Raw genomic sequence first — 25,055 nt, 5'->3', positions numbered from 1 at the left:
ATATCTCTGCTTTAAATACACCCAATGACTGGGCCTCCACAGCCGCCCAATGCAACAAATTCCACAGACTTACCACCCTCTGACTAAAGTAAGTTCTCCACATCTCAGTTCTACATGGACATCCTTCAATCCTGAAGTTGTCCCTTCTTGTCTTAGAATCCCCTACCATTGGATATAACTTTGCTATATCTAATCTGTTTAGGCCTTTTAACATTCAGAACGTTTCTAGGAGATCCGCCCCCCCCCCATTCTCCTATTCCCAGTAAACTTTCAGAAGTCATGTCAAACTTCAGTTGCTCACAATGAACTGTGTAGTCTGTCACAATGAACTGAAAACTGAAACAGAAAATGCCCAGATCACCTTACAGATCAACAGCATCCACGGAGAGAGTAACAAAGGTAATATTTCATGTCAGATGCCCTTCATTTGACTGAGAAGTACAGTAAAAAATATAGTTTTCAGTTGCAGAGGTTAAGGTAAAACAAGAGGAACATTTCTGATAGGAGCAAACAGCGTTTTGTTCTCTGATTTTCTCATTACAGCCATCTAATTGAAGCACATCACCCGAATGGGAACAGGAACATAATGGTTAGTTATTGGACAATTAGTTCAGAGATAGAGGTTTGCTTCACTCCAGGGAAGCTGGGGAGATTAAATTTGGGTAAATAATTAATTCCAGAATTTCTTAAAAAAATCTAATCTTAATATTGGTAACTACAAGCCTATTAGATTGTTGTTAATACTCACCCGGTTGGCCAATGTCCTCTGGAGGAGAGAATCTGCCACCCGTATCCAGTACATAAGCCCAAACCCATCAAAGTGGTTGACCTTCCTCAACTCAGGGGCAGATAGGATTAGATAATTATCTACAAGGTGCAATTGGATAAAATTGGAAAATCACCTTACCTCAAAGTTCCCATTTTCCATTCAGTGTCTTTTTTGTCTTCAGTCTGCCACTTCAACTGTTTACCAAGATAGCTATACTAAACCTTACCACAAGCATTTTACATTCCCAGTGATTTCAGCATTAACCCTCTTGCTGTAAGAAGAACAAGTTGCTTTATAAAATACTGTAAACTTTGGTTGTTAATAGCCTTTTCCATAAATTACCCTAGACGGAAAATATTAACTGGAAAATTTCATACAACAGATTGAGCATCCCTGAGCTGAAATTACAAAATCTCAAAACCTCCAAAATTTTTTTGAGCGCTGACATGATGTCAAGGCACTGGGAAGGTTCCCAAGTGATGCACAGGTCTCTGCACACCACAGACAGTTCCAATAAGTGAGCTCATGGTTGTAATAGACAATAGACAATAGGTGCAGAAGTAGACCATTCGGCCTCTCGAGTCTGCACCGCCATTCTGAGATCATGGCTGATCATTCACTATCAATACCCAGTCCCTGCCCTGTCCCCATATCCCTTGATTCCCCTATCCATCAGATATCTATCTAGCTCCTTCTTGAAAGCATCCAGGGAATTGGCCTCCACCGTCTTCCAAGGCAGTGCATTCCACACCTCCACAACTCTCTGGGAGAAGAAGCTCTTCCTCAACTCTGTTTTAAATAACTGACCTCTTATTCTCAATCCATGCCCTCTGGTAATGAACAGAAGTTGATGAAAAATAGTAAAACACGGCAAAAAGTGAGTAATGGAGATCTCGATTGCATATTGAAAGAGTGTCAGAGTGAACATATGCCCTTAACGGTATACTGATCATGAAGCCAGCTAAAACCTATCACAATGAACTGAAAACTGAGAATTGAGGCTAGTCGCAGAAATTCAATAAAAGGCATAGCATTAATTTCTTAAAGATTGGTGGTAATAAAGCATTTGCTGATGACAAAGCAGCGGAGAAAGTCATTGATGAATTTGCCAAGATTGTTACTGATGATAATCTGACACTCTGAAGGGCTGCAACAGTACATTCATGTGATGAACAAGTGCAAGATAAAGACTGGTCACCAGTAGCACATAAATTCAGAGTCAGAATGATGGTGATGCCAAACAGCCACTGACTGTCCTTCTGGGTGGCCAAGGTAGTGATAGCTTACCTTTCTGATGGATCAATGTATACATTATTGTTTCATGCACAAAATTATTAAAAATGTTATTTTAAAAATTATCTTCAGGGTATACTGAATGTATACAATGTAAATGGATTTCGTATTTCGACTTAGATCCCGTCCCCAAGTGTAATACCCTGGTTCATATCTTTTCTATGTCATGCTGTTCTGTTCCGTGCAAGCTGCTTGTTTGGATTACTGTTGAAGATAAGAGATAGGAGAATTGTGTGCCATCCAATTAGAATGGCTGGATTAAGGGGAGGTTTCTCTGGTGAGGGATACTAAAGGCTTGGGGCTTTTGTTGGGGGAGAAAAGAGAAGATGCCCAAGAGAAGAGGTCGAAGGAGTTGACCTGGAGCGGGGTCGTGATTCAACGAAGACCGGTGAGATCGAAGGAGGATCGACAAGGGGGAAACAGTGAGTTCCAACTTGTGCACGTTAGAGTGCTTCATTAAAATGTGCCCTTTTCTTTTTTTGCTTTTTCTTTACTAACCTTCAAGTCAAATTAAGAATTAGTAAACCCAATCCTTTAATTGTATGCAGTGTACTGTCTGTTATTTCGTGGTACTGATTTATAACAGGGTAACGAATCATGCAGCATCTAAACAAACAGGGGAATGTGGGGGATTACACTTGTCTTCCCTAGACTTGTGCAGCCAACAGAACCAGAGTGTTTCACAAGCTATCTCACTGTGTATGCACACACACACACAAATATTCCAAAATCTTAAAGATGTCCAAAATCGAAAACACTTCCAGCCCCAAGCATTTTAGATAAGGAGTGCTCAACCTGTATCATGTTGGTAATGCCATACAATAGAGTAAGAAATCTTTTTTGTCCATCATCACTCATTGATAATGAACTCTAAAAATCACTAGTCTCCTTTATCTGATTGGATCACTAGCTTGTCTCCCAAGCGAATGTTTTTCACCTTCTGTACCTTGCTCAGCCATTCAGAAGTTATTTTCTGGTTCAGTGAGATGGGAACACTGCAAAGTTTGTGCTCACATAATTCTGATGGTCAGCCCCTGTTTTCTGCCTTAGCTGGCCTGATTAGTTTTACATGGCAACATGCCAGACAGAATTAGGTCTGCTATTGAAAACTTAATTAATATAGTGACTATAAATTCTGTGTCGCTTCTACTTTAGAAGGCAAGTACCTGTAATGACAAGATCTACTTTAACAGTGCACAAAATCAATGTCACACAAGCTAATTTTACAGAGAGATTGTGGTAAGCTGGATACAGCTTGAGCTGTTGCTGAAGAAGTGTTGGAATATGTCATAATTCAAGCAAAGAGAAGAATATTTGAGACAAAATGGCTGACCTAGAAGAACTTTGCAAGGGAGGTGAAGGGAGGAAAAGGAATTGTAGTTCATCTAATTGAGCTGGGCTGATCATGGCCCAAGCCCTCAGACAAGAATTGCATGTTCTTAGATACAAGAATGTGCAGAGAATGAATTTAAAATAGCAAGTCTTGTTACTGCTCAGTTTCACTTTAAATCGAGATTTAAAGCGAGATCAAAAGCAGGAAGTTAAAAGAGCAAGGTTTGTTGATTATAAAATGAGCGGTGGATAAGATTAATTCGGGTAATGTCATTTACTTTCTTATTGCACAGGTAGAGCTTTCAGAATAACTCTCAAGAGAATGTAGGTTCCTCTTTCTGGACATGCGAAGTCAGACAGACCTCCAGTATCCCTGCACCGGTGACTTGGCCTGCAAGATGTGCATTGGCTGCAGCTCCTTGTGGACTGTGTTAGGGAACTGGAGCTGGACAAACTCCAGATCATTCGAGAACCTCAGGGGTTGTTAGACAGAAGTTACAAGGATCAGTCACCCTTAAGTTGTTGAAGGCAGGTAGCTGAGTGATTGTCAGGAGAGGGAAAAGGAATAGGCCCACAGTGCAAGACACCCCAATTAGCAAGCGTACATGATTGCTCATCCCTTTCCATCATCCACTCCTCTGCAACTGCCCACTGTCCCCAGCCATTCCCAGATATGGTAGGAGGTGCAACATTTCATTCACCACCATCCAGGGAACTAAACAGCCATTTCAGGTGAGAGAGTGATTCACGTGCACCTGGCCTATTTCATTCAGTGCCCGTGATGTATCCTTCTCTCCAGAGACTATGTGACCATTTTACAGAACACCGGTGCTCTGTTCACAGTGGTCATCCTGAATTTCTATTTGCATGCCATTCCAAAGCCCACCCCAAAACTTCCCACACTAACCTTCTTTCCCTCTGCCTTCCTAGCCGCCGCATACAAACTGGAAGATCAGCACCTCATATTCCATGTGGGTAGCAGACAATGCAGTGGCATAAACATTGGATTTTCCAGTTTCAGGTAACCCACACTCCATGCTCCCGCCAGCCCACCCCAGTTGTCAGAGACACAAGAGACAGCAATGCTGTATCCAGAATGAGGAGCTCAGCAGAAGGCTTAGCGGAACTATCCACTGCTCCAATACGAGTTATCCCTGTAGGCCATTGTACACTGTGATCAAGAAATTCTAGGCTGCTTTGATCACAGTTACTGCTTCAGGCAATTATCTGCAACTTTCACATTTTGTAAACATTTATCTCAGAATCGATATCCTTAAGTGTTCCTTCACAACCTCAGATCTTTGCAGCTTTTTCTTGCTTAAATCAACCTGGAGATATATGTCAGAAATGAACTGAAGCATTTAAACATTTGTTGCCTGATAACAATAGTTGAAATCTGACATATTGTTACACAAGGTTCCTGGGAGATTTTAAGAGCGGCCACAGTATGATTACTGCGTGATAAACTATATCATAAAACTAGTTGCGTAAATACACATGATTTTCTCAGATTAATATTTCAAAATATAATAAATTTGTAAATAAAAAATGATTATGGTATTCCAACTTCTACTTTAATTATAAGTGCACATACTGATCTTTCATTAGTTCTCTGTATAGTATTTTTTTTCCAAATAAGTGCCCATTTATCTGACCACAAGAATTCTTTAATGTCATCAACTCATACACCTCATCAACTCTGGAGAACTTCCATCCACTGCCACCAAACTCATTGCTCCCTTACCCAGTACTGCTCGTTTCTACCTCCTACCCAAGATCCAGACACCTGATTGTCCAGGTAGGTCCATTGTCTCCGCCTGCTCCTGTCCCACTGAATTCGTGTCTGTATACCTCGACTCCATTCTATCCTCCTTGGTTTAGTCCCTGCCCACCTAATCCACGACACTTCACATGCTCTCAATCTCCTCAACAACTTTCAAATTCCTGGCTCTGACCGCCTCATTTTCACCATGGATGTCCAGTCACTATACATTTCTAATCCCCGTCCAGAAGGCATTAAAGTTGTCCACTTCGTTCTCAACAAAGGACCCAACCAGCTTCCCACAACCACCACCATCAACTGGTCCTCATCCTCAACAATTTCTGCTTCAACCCACCCCCACCACCACTTCCTCCAGACTCAACGGGTAGCCATAGACTCAAGTTATGCCTACCTTTGTACTGACTATGCAGGACGGTCCATGTTCCAAGCCTTCCAAGGTAATGCTCCTCACCTCTACCTGCTCGACAATGATGACTTTATTGGTACTGCTTCATTCACCCATGTTGTGCTTGTCAATTTCATCCACTTTGCCTCCAATTTCCAACATGCCCTTAGATTCACTTGGACCATTCTGACACGTCCCTCCCCATTCTCGATCTGCCTCCACCTCCAGAGACAAACTGTTTACCAACATCGTTTATAAACCTACAGATTCTCATGGGTATCTTAACTATACCTCTTCCCACCCTGTCCCCTGTAAAAATGTTATTCCCTTTTCTCAGTTCCATCATCTCCACCACGTCTGTTCCCAGGAGGAGGCTTTCCATTTCAGGACGTTAGAGATATCCTCTTTCATCAAAGAACACAATTCCATTTCCTTCACCATTGATGCTGCCCTCACCCACTCACTCCTTCATTTCCTGGACATCGGCGTTCACCCCATCTTCCTGCCGCCTTTAAGAGGATAGAGTTCCTCTTGACCTCACTCACCACCCTATAAGCTTCCCCATCCAACCCATTATTCTCTACAGCGTCCGCCATCTTTAACGGGATCCTACTACCAAACATACCTTTACCTTCCCAACACCTCCCTCCGCTTTCCAGTGGGATCACTCCCTCCATGATTCTCTTGTCAATTCATTCCTCCCCACGAATCTCCCTCCTGGCACAAATCCAGGCAATCAAAATGCTCTCCTGCTCATTTGCCTCCTGCCTTACACTCATTCAGGGCCCCAAACAATTCACCTCCTTCCTCACCCCTTCTCCTCTCCAGCCAGTCACCTCCCGCTGGTTCCCCTCCTTCTTCTCATTCTCCAATGGTTCGCTCTCCACTATCAGATTTCTTCTTCTCCAGCTTTTTACCTTTCCCACCCAACTACAGTCACCTATCACTTTTTAGCTAATCTTCCTTCCCCCTTCTGCTAACCTTATTGTTCTGACATTTCCCCCTTCCTTTCCAGACCTGAAGAAGGTTCTCAAACTAAAACATCAACTGTTTATTCAGTTCCATAGACACTGCCTGACCTGCTGAGTTCCTCCAGCATTTTGCCTGTGTGTTGCTCTGGATTTTCAGCATCTGAAGAATCTTGTGTTTATTCTTTAATGTGCTTGCTGGTTCAGCCTGCCAATTGACATCGTAGATGTCAGACATCATGGATATATTTGACCTAATGGTTAAAGCAGCAGGTGTCATTAAGGGAGTTACTCTTTATCTGAAACTACCTCTTAGTCCGGAGACCATGACAGTGCCTCATTGTTGACCACAGGATCACTTAAGTGCCAGTTGTGCTTTTGTGAAATTTTATATGGACAAGTTTCAACACCCAGTATTTAAACTGACCTTACCAACACCATCTTTTTGATTTTGAAACTCAACATTACATCCAAAAACTGGGAAGGCGCTGCACTCAATAGAAATGTGTTCAAGAGGGAGCTGTGCACCTTGAGAACGACCCCCACCGTGCAGCAGAGAATAAGCGGCAGCTATGAAAGAAGAGACTGAGCAACCAAAGGATTCAGCCACTAACCACAGCCACCACTTACACTCACCCATACTAACCAGAATATGTCGATCCCGAATAAGTCTCCACAGACACCCAAGGACCCTCCAAAAGGCAACCCCTTGGGAGAACAATAGACCTGACTCAAGTGATCACACAGAGAAAACAATCATCACTATTCCACCTCAGAAAACTGTTGGAACAAGATTTCTTAAATTATTATGTGACTGATTATAGAAGCTTATGGATTTGCATATTTTAAATCTTAGAATTCTAGCAAAAATCCAATTAATCTGTTGCTTCCAAAGTTAATTTATCTCTGCCAGAGTGCAGTAGCCAGTAATTCAGCTGGAACCAGAGCTTCCTTTTCTTTACATTCTGTTCCTTCTAGTTATAAAATTATAACGGCCTTCTAGTTATTACTTCACATAAATTAGATAGGACTAACAGTTGATTACTTATGATAATTTTGCTCACAACAATTGGAATGATCTATGCCAGGAACGGAAATTTTAACCATTTCTGCCACCTGTGGCTGAGTTCCATTCATTTAGATAAAATATACTTTAGTTTCGATCGCAATATATTCCAGACCAATTATTTTTGTCCCTTTTCCTCAGTTGTGAAGAAAATTATTCTGGCGGCCCAGTCAGCGGCAGGAGCAGCACACAGCGAGGAGGTTATTTGCAAGTCGGTGGCACTAGTTTAAAAGAAGAGCTTCGCGGGTGTTCAGTGTCATTCCAGCAACACAATCTGCACCAGGAGCAGCGAACAGCCAGGAGGTTACTCGCAGGTGAACGACACCAATTTGAAAAGGAAAACTTCACGGGCTTTTGTTGTTATTCTGGTAGCCCAATCAATGGTAGGAGCAGTGCAGAGAGGAGTAAATAAAAGTACAGAAGGGGCGAGCGGAGCAGTCATTGCTGGGAGTGGGCCAGTGCTGAGAGTGGGAGTGTCATGCTTTGGCTCAAAGAAGACTTCAGCTCTGAAGAGGCATTGGCTCTGGGTAAGTTACCTTTTTTTTGTGTCAGTGGTACGTAGTACAGTTTCAATGGCTATTGTGTTCGAATCCTGGGAGACCCAAATTCTCCTGAGGAACTATATCTGCATGAAGTCCATCCAGCTGCAGCTCCTTGAAGACCATGCTAGGGATCTGGAACCATAAGTTGGATGACCTTTGGCTTGTGCAGGAGAGTAAAGAGATCATTGACTGGAGTTAAAAGGAAGCAGGTAGCTGGGTGAGGAGAATTCGGGTATCCCAGGACTCCAACACAACAGCTATTTAAACTGCACTAAGCACCCCTGACACAATAAGAAAAAAGGGAAACTTACCCAGAGCCAATGCCTCTTCAGAGTTGAAATCTTCTTTGAGCCAAAGCATGACACTCCCACTCTCAGCACTGGCCCACTCCCAGCAATGACAGCTTCGGTCAGGAGAAGAAATGGGAAGGTGAATAGACAGTGCAGAGCACCCCTGTGGCCATTCCCCTCAATACTAAGTATACCGTATTGGATATTGTATTGGGGGATGACCTCCTGGAGGAATACTATGGAGACCAGATTACTGGCACTGAGCATAGGTCTCTGGTGCAGAAGGGAAAGAAGGAGAAGAGGGGAGCGGTCCTGATGGGGGACTCAGAGGAACAGAAAGGAGATTCCTATTGATGTGAACAGGACACCCGGAATGTATGTTGCCTCCCAGGTGCCAGGGTCAGGGATATCTCAGATCACATCTACAGCACTTGGGAGGGGGAGGAAGAGCAGCCAGATGTCCTGGTACATATTGATACCAATGATATAGGAAGGAAAAGCAAAGAGATCCTGAGGAGAGAATTTAGAGAGCTAGGCAGAAAGCTAAGAAGCAGGACCTGCAGGGTAGTAATTTCTGGATTACTACCTGTGCAACGTGCTAGTGAGGGTAGATTAATGCGTGGCTGAGAAGCTGGTGCAGGGGCCAGGGCTTCAGGTTCTTGGGTCATTGGGATCTCTTCTGGGGGAGGGACGGCCTGTACAAAAGTGAGGGGCTGCTCCTGAACCTGAGGGGAAGCAATATTCTCATTGGTAGATTTTTTTGGAGTTTAAACTTGGCAGGGGTTTGGGAACAAAAACTGAAGGGACTCAGGATAGGACGGGTGGTTTAAAAAAAAGCAAAGAAAATTTCCAGTCAGACTGTCAGAAAGGACAGGCAGATGAAAGGACAGAATTGCAGGCAGCAGGGTGAGTATCAGTGCATTAGGGATGCAGAATCAAAAAATGTAGCAAATGCAGTCTTCAAAAAGTTATATCTTAATGCACAGAATATAAGAAATAAGATGAATGATCTTGTTGTGCTATTACAGATTGTCAGGTATGTTGTGGCCATCACTGAATCATGGCTGAAGGATGGTTGTAGTAGAGAGCTGAATATCCAAGGTTACATGTTGTATCGGATGGATAGTAAGGTTTGCAGCGGGGTGGCACTAAAAAAATAGCATCAAATCAGTAAAAAGATGTAACATAGGATCATAAGATGTTAAATCCTTGCAGGATGATTTAAGAAACTGCAAGGGTAAAAGGACCCTGGTGGCAGTTATATACAGGCCTCCCAACAGTAGCTGGGATGTGATCCACAAGTTACAACAGGAAATAGAAAATCCATGTCAAAAGGACAATGTCATGATACTCATCGAAGATTTCAACATGCAGGTCGATTGGGAAAATTAGGTTGGAAATGGATCTCAAGTAAGTGAGTACTGAATGTCTTTGAGATGGCTTTTTAGAGCAGTTTGTCCTTGAGCCTACTAGGGGATCAGCTATACTGGATGGGTGTTATGTAATGAACCACAGGTGATTAGAGTGCTTAAGGTAAAGCAACACGTAGGAGACAGTGATCACAATATGATTGAGTTCAACTTAAAATTTCATAAGTTGAAGGCAAAGTCTAACATAGCACTATTTTGCTGAAGTAAAGGTAATTACAGTGGTATGAGAGCAGATCTGCCAAAATAAATTGGAAGGAGATGCTGGTAGGGATGACAGCAGAGCAGCAATGGCATGAGTTTCTGGGAAACATGAGGACGTTGCAGGATAGAGGTATTTCAAAAACAAAGAAATACTCAGATAGCAAAATAGTTCAACCTTGGCTGACAAGGAAAGGCAAAGCTAATGTAAAAGCAAAAGAGAGGGCATACAACAAAGCCAAAAATTAGCAGGAAGATAGAGAATTGGGAATCTTAAAACCTACAGAAAGCAACTAGAAGAATCATTAGGAGGGAAGAGATGAACTATGAAAGCAAGCTAGCAAACAACATCAAGGTGGATAGAAAAACCTTTTTTAAGTATATAAAAAAATCAAAGAAAGTTGAGAGTAGAAATAGGACCGTTAGAAAATGAGGCCAGAGAAATAATAATGGGGAACAAGGAGATGGCAGATGAATCAATTGAGTATTTTGCATCAGTCTTCACTGTGGAAGACCCTAGCAGTCTGCCAGGTGTTGAAGGGTGCGAGGGAAGAGAAGTGAGTGCAGTTACTCTTATAAGGGAGAAGGTGCTCAAGAAGTGAAAGATCTAAAAGGACATAACTCACCCGAACCAGATGAACTGCACCCTAGGGTTCTGAAAGAGGTAGCAGTAGAGATTGTGGAGGTATTAGTAATGATCTTTCAGGAATCATCAGACTCTGACATGTTTCCAGAGGACTGGAAAATTGCAAATATCACTCCACTCTATAAGAAAGGAAATTATAGACCAGCTATCCTGACCTCAGTGGTTGAGAAGATGTTGGAGTTAATTGTTAAAGATGAGTTTTGGAGAATTTGGTGACACTGGACAAGACAGGACAAAGTCAACATGGTTTCTTTAAGGGAAAATCTTGCCAGATGCACCTGTTGGAATTCTTTGATTACAAGTCAGATAGATAAAGTAGAATGCAGTGGATGTTGTATATTTGGATTTACAGAAGGTCTTTAACAGGGTGCTATGCATGAAGCTGCTTACTGAGGTAAGAGCCCACGGTGTTACAGGAAAGTGACTAGCATGGTTAGACTTTTGGCTGATTGGTAGGAAGCAGTGGGAATAAAAGGATCCTTGTCTGGTTGGCTGCCTGTGACTGGTGGTGTTATGCAGGGGTTGGTGTCGGGACTACTTCTTTTTAAGCTGTATATCAATGATTTAGATAATGGAAAAGTTGGCTTTGTTGCCAAGTTTGCAGGTGATAACCTGTAGAAGGATTTAGACAGATTAGGAGAAAGGGCAGGAAAGTGGCAAATGAAATACAATGTTGGAAAATGCATGGTCATGCACTTTGGTAGAAGAAATAAATGTGCTGACTATTTTCTAAATGGGAGGAAATCCAAAAATCTGCAATGCAAAGGGACTTGGGAATCCTTGTGTAGAACAACCTAAAGGTTAACTTGCAGGTGGTTAGGGAGACAAATGCAATGTTAGCATTCATTTCAAGAGGTGTAGAATACAAGACCTTGGATATGATGCTGAGGCTTTATAAGGCACTGGTGAAGATTCACCTTAAGTATTGTGAACAGTTTTGGCTTCTCATCTAAGAAGAGATGTATTGGCATTGGAGAGAGTCCAGAGGAAGTTCACAAGGATGATTCCAGGAATGAAAGGGTTATCATACAAGGAATGTTTGATGTCTCTGGGTCTGTACTCTCTGGAATTTAGAAGGATGAGGGGAGATCTCATTGAAACCTTTCGAATGTTGAAAGGCCATGTTAGAGTAGGCATTGAAAGGATGTTTCCCATGGTCAGGGAATCTTGGACAAGAGGGCACAGCCTGAGGATAGAGAGGGATCCATTTGAAACAGAGGTGGAGAAATTTCTTTAACGTGAGGGTGGTGGATTTGTGGAATTTATTACCACAGGCAGCTGTGGAGGCCAGGTCGTTGCATGTATTTAAGACGGAGCATGATAGGTTCTTGATTGAACATGGCATCACAGGTTACGAGGAGAATGCCACGGAGTGGGGCTGAGGAGGGGAAAAAAGGATCAGCCATGATTCAATGGTGGAGCAGCCTCGATAGGCCAAATGGCCTAATTCTGCTCCTATTTCTAATGGTCTCATGGAAGTACTGATACCTTACTGGAGACTATGTCAGTGGGATGTATGATCTTGGAGAATGAGCATCTCACTTTGCATCACAAAACAATTGTCTTCATTAAACACTAGACAACCCACTTCCAGGGAAAATTAGTTCATTACTCCCCTCTCATTTAGAAATTTGAGGGCAATTATATTGAAATTTTTTTGGAAATCCCATTGGTTTGTTATGTATCTCACCTGGTTCTATTTCCCCACACTAAATTCATCATTGCATTGTTCCCACAACCTCTTCAAAATCGGCAATGCATCATTCCCCATTGCCATTTTAAAATCATCAGCATTCTGTTCCCATACTCCTTTTTAACTTCCTGGGGTCTGTTTCTATCCTTTTAAACTCACTGGGGCCCTGTCTGCTCACAACTGGAAACTCATCAGACTGTCTAGAAAATTAATTATACTGCCTAAATAGGTAACATCTAAGGAAATGAATTAAAAGTGCATTCGAGTCCTATTGGAGTAATATATTTATCCAAAGTCTGGAAACCTTGCTTGCCAGACTATGGATACACAACTCCAAGTAGTCCCAAGTCCCAAGGTTGCTGAATTATCAAGGTTTCACAGTACAACCATTCAAGTAAGTGTATGTTAACTCGAGCAATACTCATGTTGAGCCCATTCCAATGCAAAGTTCCTCATTAATCAGCATTCTGCCCACCACAGTAGAGATTTCTCCACCCATAGCTCAATGTGGCTGCACAATACTTTCTCAACAAGACATACAGCAGTAATTTGCCCCAAGTCCAAACACCCACCCAGACAAACAAGGACAGCTGATACTTGGGAATGCCACCATCTACAAATCACAAAGTATATTGACTAAAGTTCTGTATGCCAGCATTAATTTGTTTCCTAGCTATGTCAAAGTTCTGGTGATCCCAATCTAACAGCACTTGGCACTGGAGTAATTCATTACCATCATCACTGAGACATGGGCTGGTAACCTGCCAACAACTTCCACATTCCATGAAGTAATAACTAAAAATACAGCCAATCCACAAATCTTCCTGTGATAAACAGAAGCAGATAGAGGACCTTTACTTATCAGACCTACTTCATTACTCATTAGGATTGTGGGTGATCTTTTTATCTCAGAACTATTATTCTGTACTAATCTCATATCATTTGATTACCTTAATATCCAAACTCTATCATCTTGTGTCTTGAATATGTCCAGCAACTGTGTGCCTCCATTGCCTACATGGATCAAGATTTCCAAAGATTAACCCACCCTCTGGGTTTAGAAATTTCTTTTCATCTCATTCTGCACACCTCAATCAAGGGAAACATCTATCCAATGAAACCTTATAAGAACTCTGTGGGTTTCAAAAAAATCATCAGTCGTTCTTCTTAGCTCTAAAGAGAGCACACCCATCATCCTTAATCTGTTCTCAGCGACAATGTAACTACCCCAGGAATCAGTCTGGTGCATCTTTGCTCTGCTCTCTTTTTAACAAACATCATTCCTCATGAGTGATGTACAGGTCCTACAGACTAGGCCTGTACTCAATTTTCCAGGTGCAGTCTGACTTGGCAAGTCACTCATATTCTCATACAATAAAAGCCAGCATGCTGTTTGCCTTCCTAATTGCTTCTGTATTTGCATGTTAAATTTTAATACATCAGCATGAGGACAGCCAGGCCTCTCTTACCAACAACATGACAGTGTGGACAGATTCCGCTCCAACTCCATCTACAAGTTCACAGATGACACCAGCAATGGGGGGTGGGAGCAGATCCCAAATAACAAAGGCACAGGAGCAAGGAAATAGCTTAATGGTTTGGTGTCATGACCACAACCTTTCCCTGAGTGTCAGCAAAATAAAAGTGCTAGTCATTGACTTTAGGAAGTGGAGTGAAGCACAGGCCCGCTATCACTGTTGGTGAAGTGGAGATGGTTGAGGGCTTCAAGCTCTTATGAAGAAACACTACCAATGGCTTTTCCTTGTCTGAGCACATTGACGCTACAGCCAAGAAAGCACACCAGTGTCTCGACCTCTTCAGAATGATAAAGAAGTTCAGCATGTCCATGTTGAACCTCACTGACCTTTATAGCTGCCTCGTAGAAAGCATCTACATTTGGTATGGCAACTGCTTTGCCGGAGACTGCAAGAAACTGTGGAGTGCTGTGAACACTGGTCATTCCATCATGAAAGCCAGCCTACCCTCAGGGACTTTTCCTGGATTTCCTTACGCAAAGTAATCAGAGACCTTTCCCACCCCAGATATTCTCTCTTTTCTTCCTTTCCATCAGGCAGAATGAACAAAAGCTTGAAAATAAGGCGCAAGGACATCTTCTATATAAGATTTTTGAATGGACTTTCTGTATGATGAAGGGGAGCTCTTGAACTTACAATCTACCATAACCCTTGCTTCTTAATTGTCTGTCTGCACTGCACTTTTGTTGTAACTGTAACACTATATTCAGCATTCCTTTATTTCTTTCCCATGTTTTGAAATTATCTGTATGGATGGTATGTAAAGCAAAGTTTATTTCAGATCAAGTGACCATAATAAACAGATGTGTGGTGGCCAACGTGAGGGGTGAGATACCTGCGCCAGGTGTACAAAGTCAGGGAAGTAGCCAATACAGAGCAGGAGAGGCTGGAGGTAGGGAATGTGAGACGAGGTGCAGCCAGCGCAGGGAGGGGGAGCTGATGGGTACATTAGCAGTGTGTGCGGCAGTGCAAAGGGATCGGAATGTGAGTCAGAGAAGCCTGACAATTGTCAAGAGCAAGGGCTTGATGCATGGCTGGTGCAGAGGGTCAGTAATGCAGATAGGTGTCGGGTATCTGGGGAGTCTCCACAACCCATGTTGAGGGTTAGGGATCTGGGCCAAGTGCACAGCCAGGGTAAGGCAAGGTATTCAGAAAATGGGTTGGGTGTGGGTTAGAGTCAGGGAGCAGGAACAGGCTTAAGATGCAGATGGGCTTGGGAGCTGGTGGTCGGCGGCCAGATGAAAAACAAGGAGAAAGGACCACTGGTTGCATCATCACCCAGCATGGAAGCTCCAGTGTACAGGATCTAAAGAGACTGCAGACGGTTATAGAGTCAGCCAACTCCTCATTAAATACCATAGCGCCGTGGTAGTTCAGGAGAACTACTACACCCTGCACCTCAGAGTCTTTCCATCATCTGCAATGCACATGTTAGGAAAGTATGGATTGCACCAACATAATCCAGGTCAAAATAATTAGCTTCTTTTCTTCCCTCCTCAATAGTCTTCCATCCACACTTGTGCATATTGCTAACAATAGGTTTTATATATTCCTAAAGTACTTCAATAGGACATTTAATGACAAGAAGGCCATGAGCAGGAGATGTGTGGGAACAACACAACCTGCAGAGTCTCCTTCAAGCTACTCACCATTGACTTGGGAAATAATTGCTTTCCCACAACACCCACTTCCTGAAAAATGAACAATAAAGATCACGGCCTCCATGAGAATCAGCATAGGAAATCACTGGGGGTATCCCTAAGGTTAGAAAGTTAGAGCCTGGGCCTTGGTGTTGATGCTGTGATCTCAGGGAAGACTGGAGGACAGCGAAGGTAGTTGAGCTTTGTTGGGGGCAAAAGGACGTAAAAAAAAATTACAGGTTTCCAAATTGGCATTGTGTTATGAAATCCAGATTTTCCCAGAAACATCCCAGGAAAACTTTGTCTGATTCACCCCCAAGACCTCCAATGTTCCAAAAAGTACACTGCACAAGAAGTGACATGGTCATGTTCACGATTGTTATGAAAATTGCACATTCGAGGCAGTCAAATGTGATTACTCTACATCCACTCAATCAACTCAAGGTGCTCCTTCTGGCCAACCCTATCTCACCTGTTCATGAAGATTTTAAATTTGCAAAGAAATACACTAGTCTCAAGTATGGACAGCAGTAAGTACATAGTGTATATGGCCATGCCAACTTATCTGAATTTTTCAGCCACTTGTAAGAGTCTTAACTTCAACAAGTGCCATAAGATGTCTTAAGGAGCTAAATGGAGGGAAGAACCACCAACATTAAACAAGAGAATAGTTATCCATCAGAAGTTGCATTACAGGTGTGACATCAGTCTGACATGTTTCATTCAAACCACTGCAAAGAGGCAAACAGTACACCAGTAAGAATATGACTTAACCTGAAATGCATGACAGGGGTATCCTTCCTAAGTGAGGCTTCATTGTATTTACTGCAATGCCAGCAGTTGCAACAACAGTGCACTAGGTTGCTACACTTCTCTCACAGCTACGCAGTGATGCTTCAGCCACTGCATTGCATTTAGCCTAGTCACTTTGGGAACTATTGTTATAGGAACAACTATAGTGTTAGGATTTCTTTCCAAGTGAAAAACACACTAATGATTGTTTTTCACCAATTTCACTTGCTTTTAGGTAACTAGTTTAGAGGTAGTTTCTCACATTATGTTATTTTTAAAATTTAAAACTAGCAATATTGTATTTCTGAGCAAACATTTTAATGCAACGTGGCTGCCATTTTGCTATGATTTAAATTTCAAGAAATAATATCAAAGCAAAGATATATATTGGCAAATTTGAAAATTCAGTTATAAAAACATTGTATAATTGGATGACTTTCAAATGAACTGGTGAAGTATGCTGGAATGAATCATGCAGTGAACTATGGTAATGAGACTTCTTATAAAAACAGTTTGCTTCTGGTGCCTTGGCTCTCAAGAATTTTTTCTGGGACTCAGAAAAGATATCACGTCCCCAAAATAGCATCTAAATAAGTTCACTGTTAAACTACTAAGTGCATTTCTATTAATCAGTAACACCATTACATTGTCAAAAATGATGTAGATATTCCTTATCATCTCAGTTTAAGGCTCACCCGGTGCTTGGTCAATAGATTTGTATATACCTCAGTGTCTGGACAACCCTTTACAGTTTATGATTTGTTGATATCCACTGGTTAAAATTCTGCTTTAAAAATTCACCAATACAACTGATTTGAAAGTTAAGAATTAAACTAACAAAATAAATTAAATTGTCTAAACTGACTTAACCAACTCTGGGTAATTATTCAAAATTATATTTGCTGCAGTCTTGGCATTTATTTCAAACAGTGACTACATTCAGTTGCCTTGAAGTATACCATTCTACAAAATTATTATTTATGACAATTTTTGAAAAATGTGCTTTTCTCGTAGTCATTTGGTGTTGTGGGTATTTAAAGTGATGAGTTCAGAAAGATTATTTGTTATACTACTGACCTGGTTTTCAGTGATTAGTATTGCAAATGAGGTTGAAGAAATGGCTCTTAAATGATCTGGTGGTCAAAGGAACTACATGAGATAACACTACACCATATGGGTGAAAGAAGCAAGGTTTTAGAGATTAAATGGGATTTGAATTGGCAGTGAATTTCCCTTGCCTGTTAGCTCCACTGGGGTGCAGTTAGTTCTGTGAAAAGCTATTGGTTATATCTGCTAAACTGTATCCCAGCAAGATTCATCACCTTCAGGACAGAAGTGGAAATCGGGAAAAAAAATGAACTATATATTGAATTGCAATATTTTCATTGCTTTCTTCTACTTTGCTGAGATGCTTTCATAACTTGCACTTCAACTATGCAGTGCACAAGCAATAAGACAGTTTAACAAATATTCTTAACCATCTGCTTGAGAATTATACAAGACTTACTGTATGTCACCATTACTCTCAAGCTCCATACAAAAATAGAGGTTAATTTCATCTGAACCTGTGTAAAATTTTAGAGAATGCTTACACATTATTTATGCTAAATAGAGTATTCTGTACTACACTTACATATCACTAGATAAGATCCACAGACTTAATAAATAATCTAATTTATGTATTCAATACACAAAGGAAACTTCAGGTGATTATTTTTGACACTAACTCTTGACAATAGCAACTGTGAGGTGATAGGATTTCAAATGCATCTTTCTATCTATTACTTTTATTCTAAAAGATAGCTTATTGAATGTGTTCAGGACTATGTAAACTATTTAAACATCGTGAAAACCATTGTCATTGAAATTAATCTCTTTTCAATTTTCGTCCTTTGACAGAGATTCCATTTTCCACAGTGGGCATCATTTGAAAACACGTAGCTTTTGGTTGTGGCTTCACCTTCCCACCCGGTATAATCACTAAGATCAGCAGTTTCTCCTTCATTTATCTGTTGCTGAAAACCGCACTCATATGCTTGTAATTGCAAACTCATCAACTTCAATGCCATCATGGCCAGCCTCCCAACTTACTCATTCTATATTCAGCTTACATTTCCAAGCCCACAATCATCCATTACTTCTGTGCTTGCTGACATATGTTAGCCCTCAGACCACTGATGCCTCAATTTTGAAACTTTCAAAGAATTGTGATGTTCAACTCCCTGCAAGGCCACACTTCCCCATCTCTGTAACCTACCCAGCCCTATCACTCTCCAGTTTTTTAGCTCCAGGCACTATCCCTTCTCTATTATCAGAAGTCCCAAACTCTGAAATTCCCTTTTTTTCTCGTTCCTGATATTTTACTTCTCCTCCTCCATCAAGAAGCTCTTTGAAACCTCCCACTCTGAAAATATTTTTGTTCAAGTATACTCCTAAGATTCCTGGGTTATTTTGCTGCACGTTGCTGTGATGGTTCTGACTGTTGGTGTTAACATTTCATCTACATAGTAAGAATGAAGAAGATTAATTTTCCTCACTTGCTACAGAGCTCCTATTAAAGTCCCATTTGCTGTTGATTTGCGTGCATCTGTTTATATTCAGCAATGAAGTTTTTATGGCAATTGTGATAAATATTTCTCATAATGCTTCCACTCATTGAATAAATTAAGTGACAGCAAACCTCAGTCAGCACAGTGCTGACTCATAGCTCCAGTGAACAGGATTCAGTCTTGATCTCCAGCATTGTCTGTGTGGTGCTTGCACATTTTCCTTGAGAACACATCGGTTTCCTTTGGGCTGATTCGCTCCAGCACCTCAAACACTTGTGGATCTGTAGGCTAAAGGTTCTCTGTAAAATACCCTATCATGTAGATGTGAAGGAAGGAAGGAAGGAAGGAAGGAAGGAAGGAAGGAAGGAAGGAAGGAAGGAAGGAAGGAGGGGGAGAGGGAGAGAGGGAGAGAGGGAGAGAGGTAGAGAGGTAGAGAGGGAGAGAGGGGGAGAGGGGGAGAGGGGGAGAGGGGGAGGGGGGAGGGGGGAGAGAGAGAGAGAGAGAGAGAGAGAGAGAGAGAGGGAGTGGGAGGGAGAGAGAGAGAGAGAGAGTGTGTGTGTGTGTGTGTGTGTGTGTTGGATTTGATGGGAATGTGAACAGAGTAAATTATTAAGTTAGTGTGAATTAGTGTAAAAATAGGTCCTGATGGTCGATATGGACTCACTTGGCTCAACTGTCTCTGTTGATGCTGCATCTTTTAGGAGTCTCAATGAACTGATTTTTTGGTAAACCAAAGGGGTTACTGAGCTGCAAAGCATCTTTTCTTGAGCAAAGAGTGGCATGGTTCAATTTCTGATCAAATTTAATGGTCAGGTATGGACCAGTAAATAGACTGGCAGCAGTGAATATTGAGCACTGATTATCCAGATGTAGATAGAAACCGTTGAGGAATTGTAATGCAATTGTGTAGGAAGTGATGAAGCCATTGTTACAATATTACAGTGGGAGGCTTAAAATTATTCAGTTTACATCAGAGTTTTTGGAAATATAAAGCCAATATTAATAAATCAGTAATCACTTAGGTTCAAAAATGGATTGATAAATTTTAATCTGGAAGAGAATTTAGCTTTTTTTGCACCTAAACCAATTCCTTCTTTATAAAGTCTTCTCAGGCTTCCAACCAGTACAGGGATCAATTTAAACCGATGTTTTGATGACAAACTCTGCCATCTTCATCAAGGATGACGCCTGGGTGTGTCTAGTCTGGTGGCATTTATACCCTGTCATCCATCCCTCCTGATTGGTTAGTCCTCATCTATCAGGTTTCCGCTGTCCCACCTTGTTTACAATCAAATTCCATTTCTTACTTAGAATGAGACCTTCTTCTTTGTTAAAATTCTTTTCCTCTAGTTTTATTTCAAAGGCTTCCTTCACCAGGCGGTCCAAAAGCCATTGTGCCAAAGTCAATCCTACGGCCATTGCGAATGCAATGTTCTGCTACTGCCGATTTCTCCGGGTAATCCAAACGAATACACCTTCTGTGCTCTGCATACGCTGCTCTGCATTCTCAGAGAATCCTGTAAATGCCAGCTGTCCTGAGTCGCAGGTCATTTTTGACCCACATAAGCTGTGATTTGGGTTTCGTTACAGGTTTGTGGGTCATATTAATCCAGTATTTCTTCAGGATCTTTGCAAGTCTTCCACAAACCATGGAATATAGGGAAGACAGATGGTAGCAACGGGTTCTTCCTCGTTGCTAGGTTTCCTGGTTTTTCGGTCAGCCCTTTTAAAGGTCTGATTGATTTCCTCCACCTTGTAGCCATTCTGTAGGAACGTCCTGCGTAATCGTCTTATTTCCTTGTGAAGACTCTCCATGTCTGAAATAGTTTTCATACAGTTAATCAATGTAGAAAGAACCACTCTACATGGAGATGGAAGGCAGCTATTCTTCTCCATCTCCATCATAAATTGAATGTTTGGATGTACGCTGTTCAGATGGTCGTGAACTGTTGGAGTGCCTGGAGTCCATGAGGCCACACTACAAAGGTGTCATCGATGTATCTGAAGAAGCATTTGGGGCATAAGGGTGATGAACTCAGAGCCCTCTCCTCAAAGTACTCCATGTAGAAATTAGCAATAGCTGGCAACAAGAGCAATCCCATGGCCACCCGGCCATTTGTTCATAGTAGTTCCCCTTACAGAGGAAGCACATTGATGTAAGAATGTGTTCAAAAAGGTCATTGGTACTCTTATCAAACCTTGACCACAGGAGGACCAAACTGTCCTTAACAATAACTCAACAATACCTTAACAATACCTGTCCTTATACCTCAACAATAACAGCCACCATCATGCCTCCAAATGTGGAGGGGCTCTTCCTACTTTAATTAACTGTACAAAAACTAGTTCAGACCTGGAGTGCCTCCATAAGGAAATAATACCACAGAACTAGACATGCCCAGGCATCATTCCTGATGAAGATGATAAGAGTTTGTCATTGAAACATTGGTTAAAATCGATACCTGAACACAGCAGGAAGCCCAAAAAGAGTTCGTCATATATGCTGGGAAAGTACTGGATTCTTTTTCAATTCCTTCCCTATTTGTCTATATTGGAAAATTTTGTGTACTTTGCTACACAACTTCAATCCCTTCAATCCAACTTTACAAACTTTTACTAATAACACTGAAGTGATTTACAAAATGGTTACAATTATTTACAAAGTGGCAGTGATGGCCGTGATCTCAGACAATCTGGAGCAGTGATTGACTGTTATTACAGAACTATCTTCGTTATAAAACCAATTCCGTATCAACACTTGGCTGAAAGTATAATTGATTGGCTAGAAGGACAAGCTCTTATAAAACTCTACAAGCCTAATTAGAATGGCTTGGCTTTATTAATGAAGGAGCAGTACTTTCTATAATAAAATAATAACTTTAAAACTGCAGAAGAATGTTGGAACTATCCAACATTCATGTCTTTTCTCAATTATCAGAGCTCAAGCTTGCTGGTGTCAAGTGGATCAGCAAACACGCAAGTTGTGACAATTTGCAAATTCCATTTTTGCAAACCTCCAGGCATAGCATAAAAATAGAAGCACAGAACTTAGGGATGTGTTCTAATTCAGAAATAGGGGCATTCACATCAAACAAAATCGCAATATCTCAATACACACATAATGAAATTGGAGATAATCACCAGAGGTTTACTAGGAAAACGTGTTCAATTTCTTGCAGGATCTCCAGCTCCCTGAAGACATTTCGGACCTCATCTCTCTCTATGCACTGCTGTTTGTTCATGTACTTCATAGCATACATTTTCTCTGTGTCCCGCTTTTGCACGATGCACACCTGGAAAGCAGTAAAATACAAAAATAGGTCACCTCTGAAGGAAAATGATGATTTTTTAAGAAATAACAAAGTTCTTTCAAACAGTGATAAACATTCTCTATCTGCAGAAGTTTCCAAGACTTGTGTGCCAACTTATTAGTGCCATCTCACTGGATATATCTAACCCTGCTGGCACTGGACAAACATTTGGCAGTTCTGGAAATGACAAGGATGCTGTTTTCCCACTGGTTCAGTCCAGGTCCTCAGTGTTTGATCACATGACTGGTGTCAGCTAAATGCAACCCGGACAGAATACAGGCCAAAAATATCAGCTGCCGGTGCACCGCCAGTGGAGAAAAACTGATTTAAGAAAAACTGATTTAAGACTGCATTGGTTAAGACAGCGAACACAAGATCATCCGCTCCATGAGTGATCGCACTCTTAAATTCCACTATACATTAATTTGGCACATCATATTTGTGACCTTTCAACCTTTATAGCAATAATGTTTAATCCTGAGCATATACTCAGGCATGCAGAATTTATAGGTCCATGTCAGACACCCAGTTTTCCACAGACAGCCTTGCTTTAAATAATCCTGTAATTGTTCTGTAAAGGTAAGAACATTACAAAAATATGACTGGGGATTATGAGAAGAGATATATGACCTTTGAATTGGTAACAAATTGATTAGGAGCCATTAGGCTCTGGCTGGTGAGATGCTGTTACAACTATTATTTTTCACTTTTGCATTAATTTTGATTAATAATATCATAGCAGGCTGCCAACTTGTCATTTTTATAGTTTGCAACTGGTGACTGATCAGCGCACAGAGACCTAAAATAAAAGCACTGTATGAATATGAATACACAATTACACAGTGCTCCTGGATTTTCTCCAAATCCCTCAGTCACAGTTGTCTTGGCATTTAACTGTAGATAGATATTGCTGCCTTAGAGTTGCACCATGGTGACTGTTAGTGTTTAATTAAAATGCTTAATTAATGGAATACAATTTAAATGCTAATATTAATACGAAGCCTCAAATTTGAGATTCTGGAAAATTTGAATACCAAATACGTAGCTTCTTATTTTGTTATTTATCATTTTTTCAAAAAGATGAATTAATTAAATGTCAATTTTATGCTATATTAATTTAGACAACAGGGTGGATTTGCATTAGCAGTTGATTGGACGAAACAGAAGGAATTTGCCTGTGTCTGTCAACTGTGAGACCTCTAATAAAGTTAGTCCAAGCAAAAATGTGAAGGCTTTACTAAAGGTCAGAACCTTCTGAGAAAGATGACTAGATTGCAATTTAAAGATGTAAATGTTAAATATTATTTTTAAAACATCAAAAACACTGAAAAATATTAAATACATAATAAATAATTTTAAAAATTGTACTTAACTTTTGTTCCTTGAGGCCATACAACCCTATTTATATCAACCTATTCAAACTCAAAATCCCAAGGGGGTTTGACAGAGTAGATGTTGATTAGTTCTCATGAGTGGGAGAGTAGAAAACGAGTCTGCAAAATAATGGACTCATCATTTACAACTGAGATGCATAGAAATTTATTCTCTCTTGGGATAGTAAATCTCTGGAATTTAGGACCCTGAATATGGTGGAGGCTTAATTATTAGGTATATATATTTTGCATAGTAGGGAAATTAAAGGTTATGGGGAAAAGGCAGGTAGGTGGAGATGAGTCCATGGCCAGATCAGCCATGATCTTATTGAATGGCAGAGCAGGCTCGATGGCCCAGATGGCCTACTCCTGCTCCTATTTCTTATGTTCTTATGTTATAAAAATAGATACATATTTGAAATATTAAGGAACTGAGGATTTTGGGGATCTGGCAGAAGAGGAGTTGAAGACAATGTAGATCAGACATGATCGTATTGAATGGCAAGGCAGGCTGAAGGGGCATGGTGATCTTCTCCCTGCTCCTGCTTCCTTGAGTTCTTCTTCTCCTCAAAGAGTTCACAAGCCCTGTGACAGGACTAACCCTCTAAGTAGAGGTGAATCTCCATCATTTGACTCCATGCATGTTCAGAACTTCCTTGTTCACAGGTGTGTTCCAAAACTAACCATAAACTCTGTAGACAAATGATGGCAATTCCATTAAGAATTCCATGTACAATCCAGTGCCTGCCTTCTGTAGGAACAACCTGAACACAAGGAATAACTGATGAAGATACATTAACAAATCCGCTTTTGACTTATAAATGCTAAAACACATTGACTGACTCTTTGAACACAAACAAGAGAAAATCGGCAGATGCTGGAAATCCAAGCAATGTATACAGAATGCCGGTGGAACGCAGCAGGCCAGGCAACATCTATGGAGAAAAGTACAGTCAACTTTTCAGGCCAAAACCCTTCAGCAGAACAGGAGGAAAAAAAAAACTGACGAGTAGATTTGAAAGGGGAGGAGGGGAGAGGGAAATATTAGGTGATAGGTTAAACCTGGAGGGTGAGGGATGAAGTAAAGAGTTGGGAAGTTGATTGGTGAAAAAGACAGAAGACCATGGAAGAAAGAAAAATGGGGGAGGAGCACCAGAGGGAGGCAAGGGGCAGGCAATGAGATAAGGTGAGGGAGGGTAAAGGGGATGGGAAATGGTGAAGGAGGGGGGTTGGAGGGCATTCCCGGAGATTTGAGAAATTGATATTCGGCAAAGCAGTCTCCCAACCTACGTTGGTCTCACCGATATCCAAGAGGCCGCACCTGGAGCACCGGACACAATAAATAACCCCTACAGACTCACAGGTGAAGTGTCATCTCACCTGGAAGGACTACTTAGGGCCCTGAATGGTAGTGAGGGAGGAAGTGTAACGGCAGGTTTAACACTTGTTCTGCTTGCAAA

General features: G+C 41.2%; 1 protein-coding gene across 7 annotated transcripts in view; it reads right to left on the bottom strand.

The window, feature by feature from the left end:
• LOC132379575 (serine/threonine-protein kinase 32C) overlaps positions 1–25,055 on the bottom strand; it is a 271,167-nt gene that overhangs the window by 60,250 nt on the left and 185,862 nt on the right. For all 7 annotated transcript variants that reach the window (XM_059947643.1, XM_059947641.1, XM_059947644.1 and 4 more), the window contains one exon: positions 22,053–22,204. In XM_059947643.1, coding sequence (XP_059803626.1) covers positions 22,053–22,204 — 152 coding nt within the window. The remainder of the gene's footprint in view (positions 1–22,052; positions 22,205–25,055) is intronic.

The sequence above is a fragment of the Hypanus sabinus genome, chromosome 22, assembly GCF_030144855.1.
Source record: "Hypanus sabinus isolate sHypSab1 chromosome 22, sHypSab1.hap1, whole genome shotgun sequence".
Classification (NCBI taxonomy): domain Eukaryota; kingdom Metazoa; phylum Chordata; class Chondrichthyes; order Myliobatiformes; family Dasyatidae; genus Hypanus; species Hypanus sabinus.
Note: the sequence above shows the minus strand (reverse complement) of the source record. Positions and strands in the feature narration are given on the sequence as shown.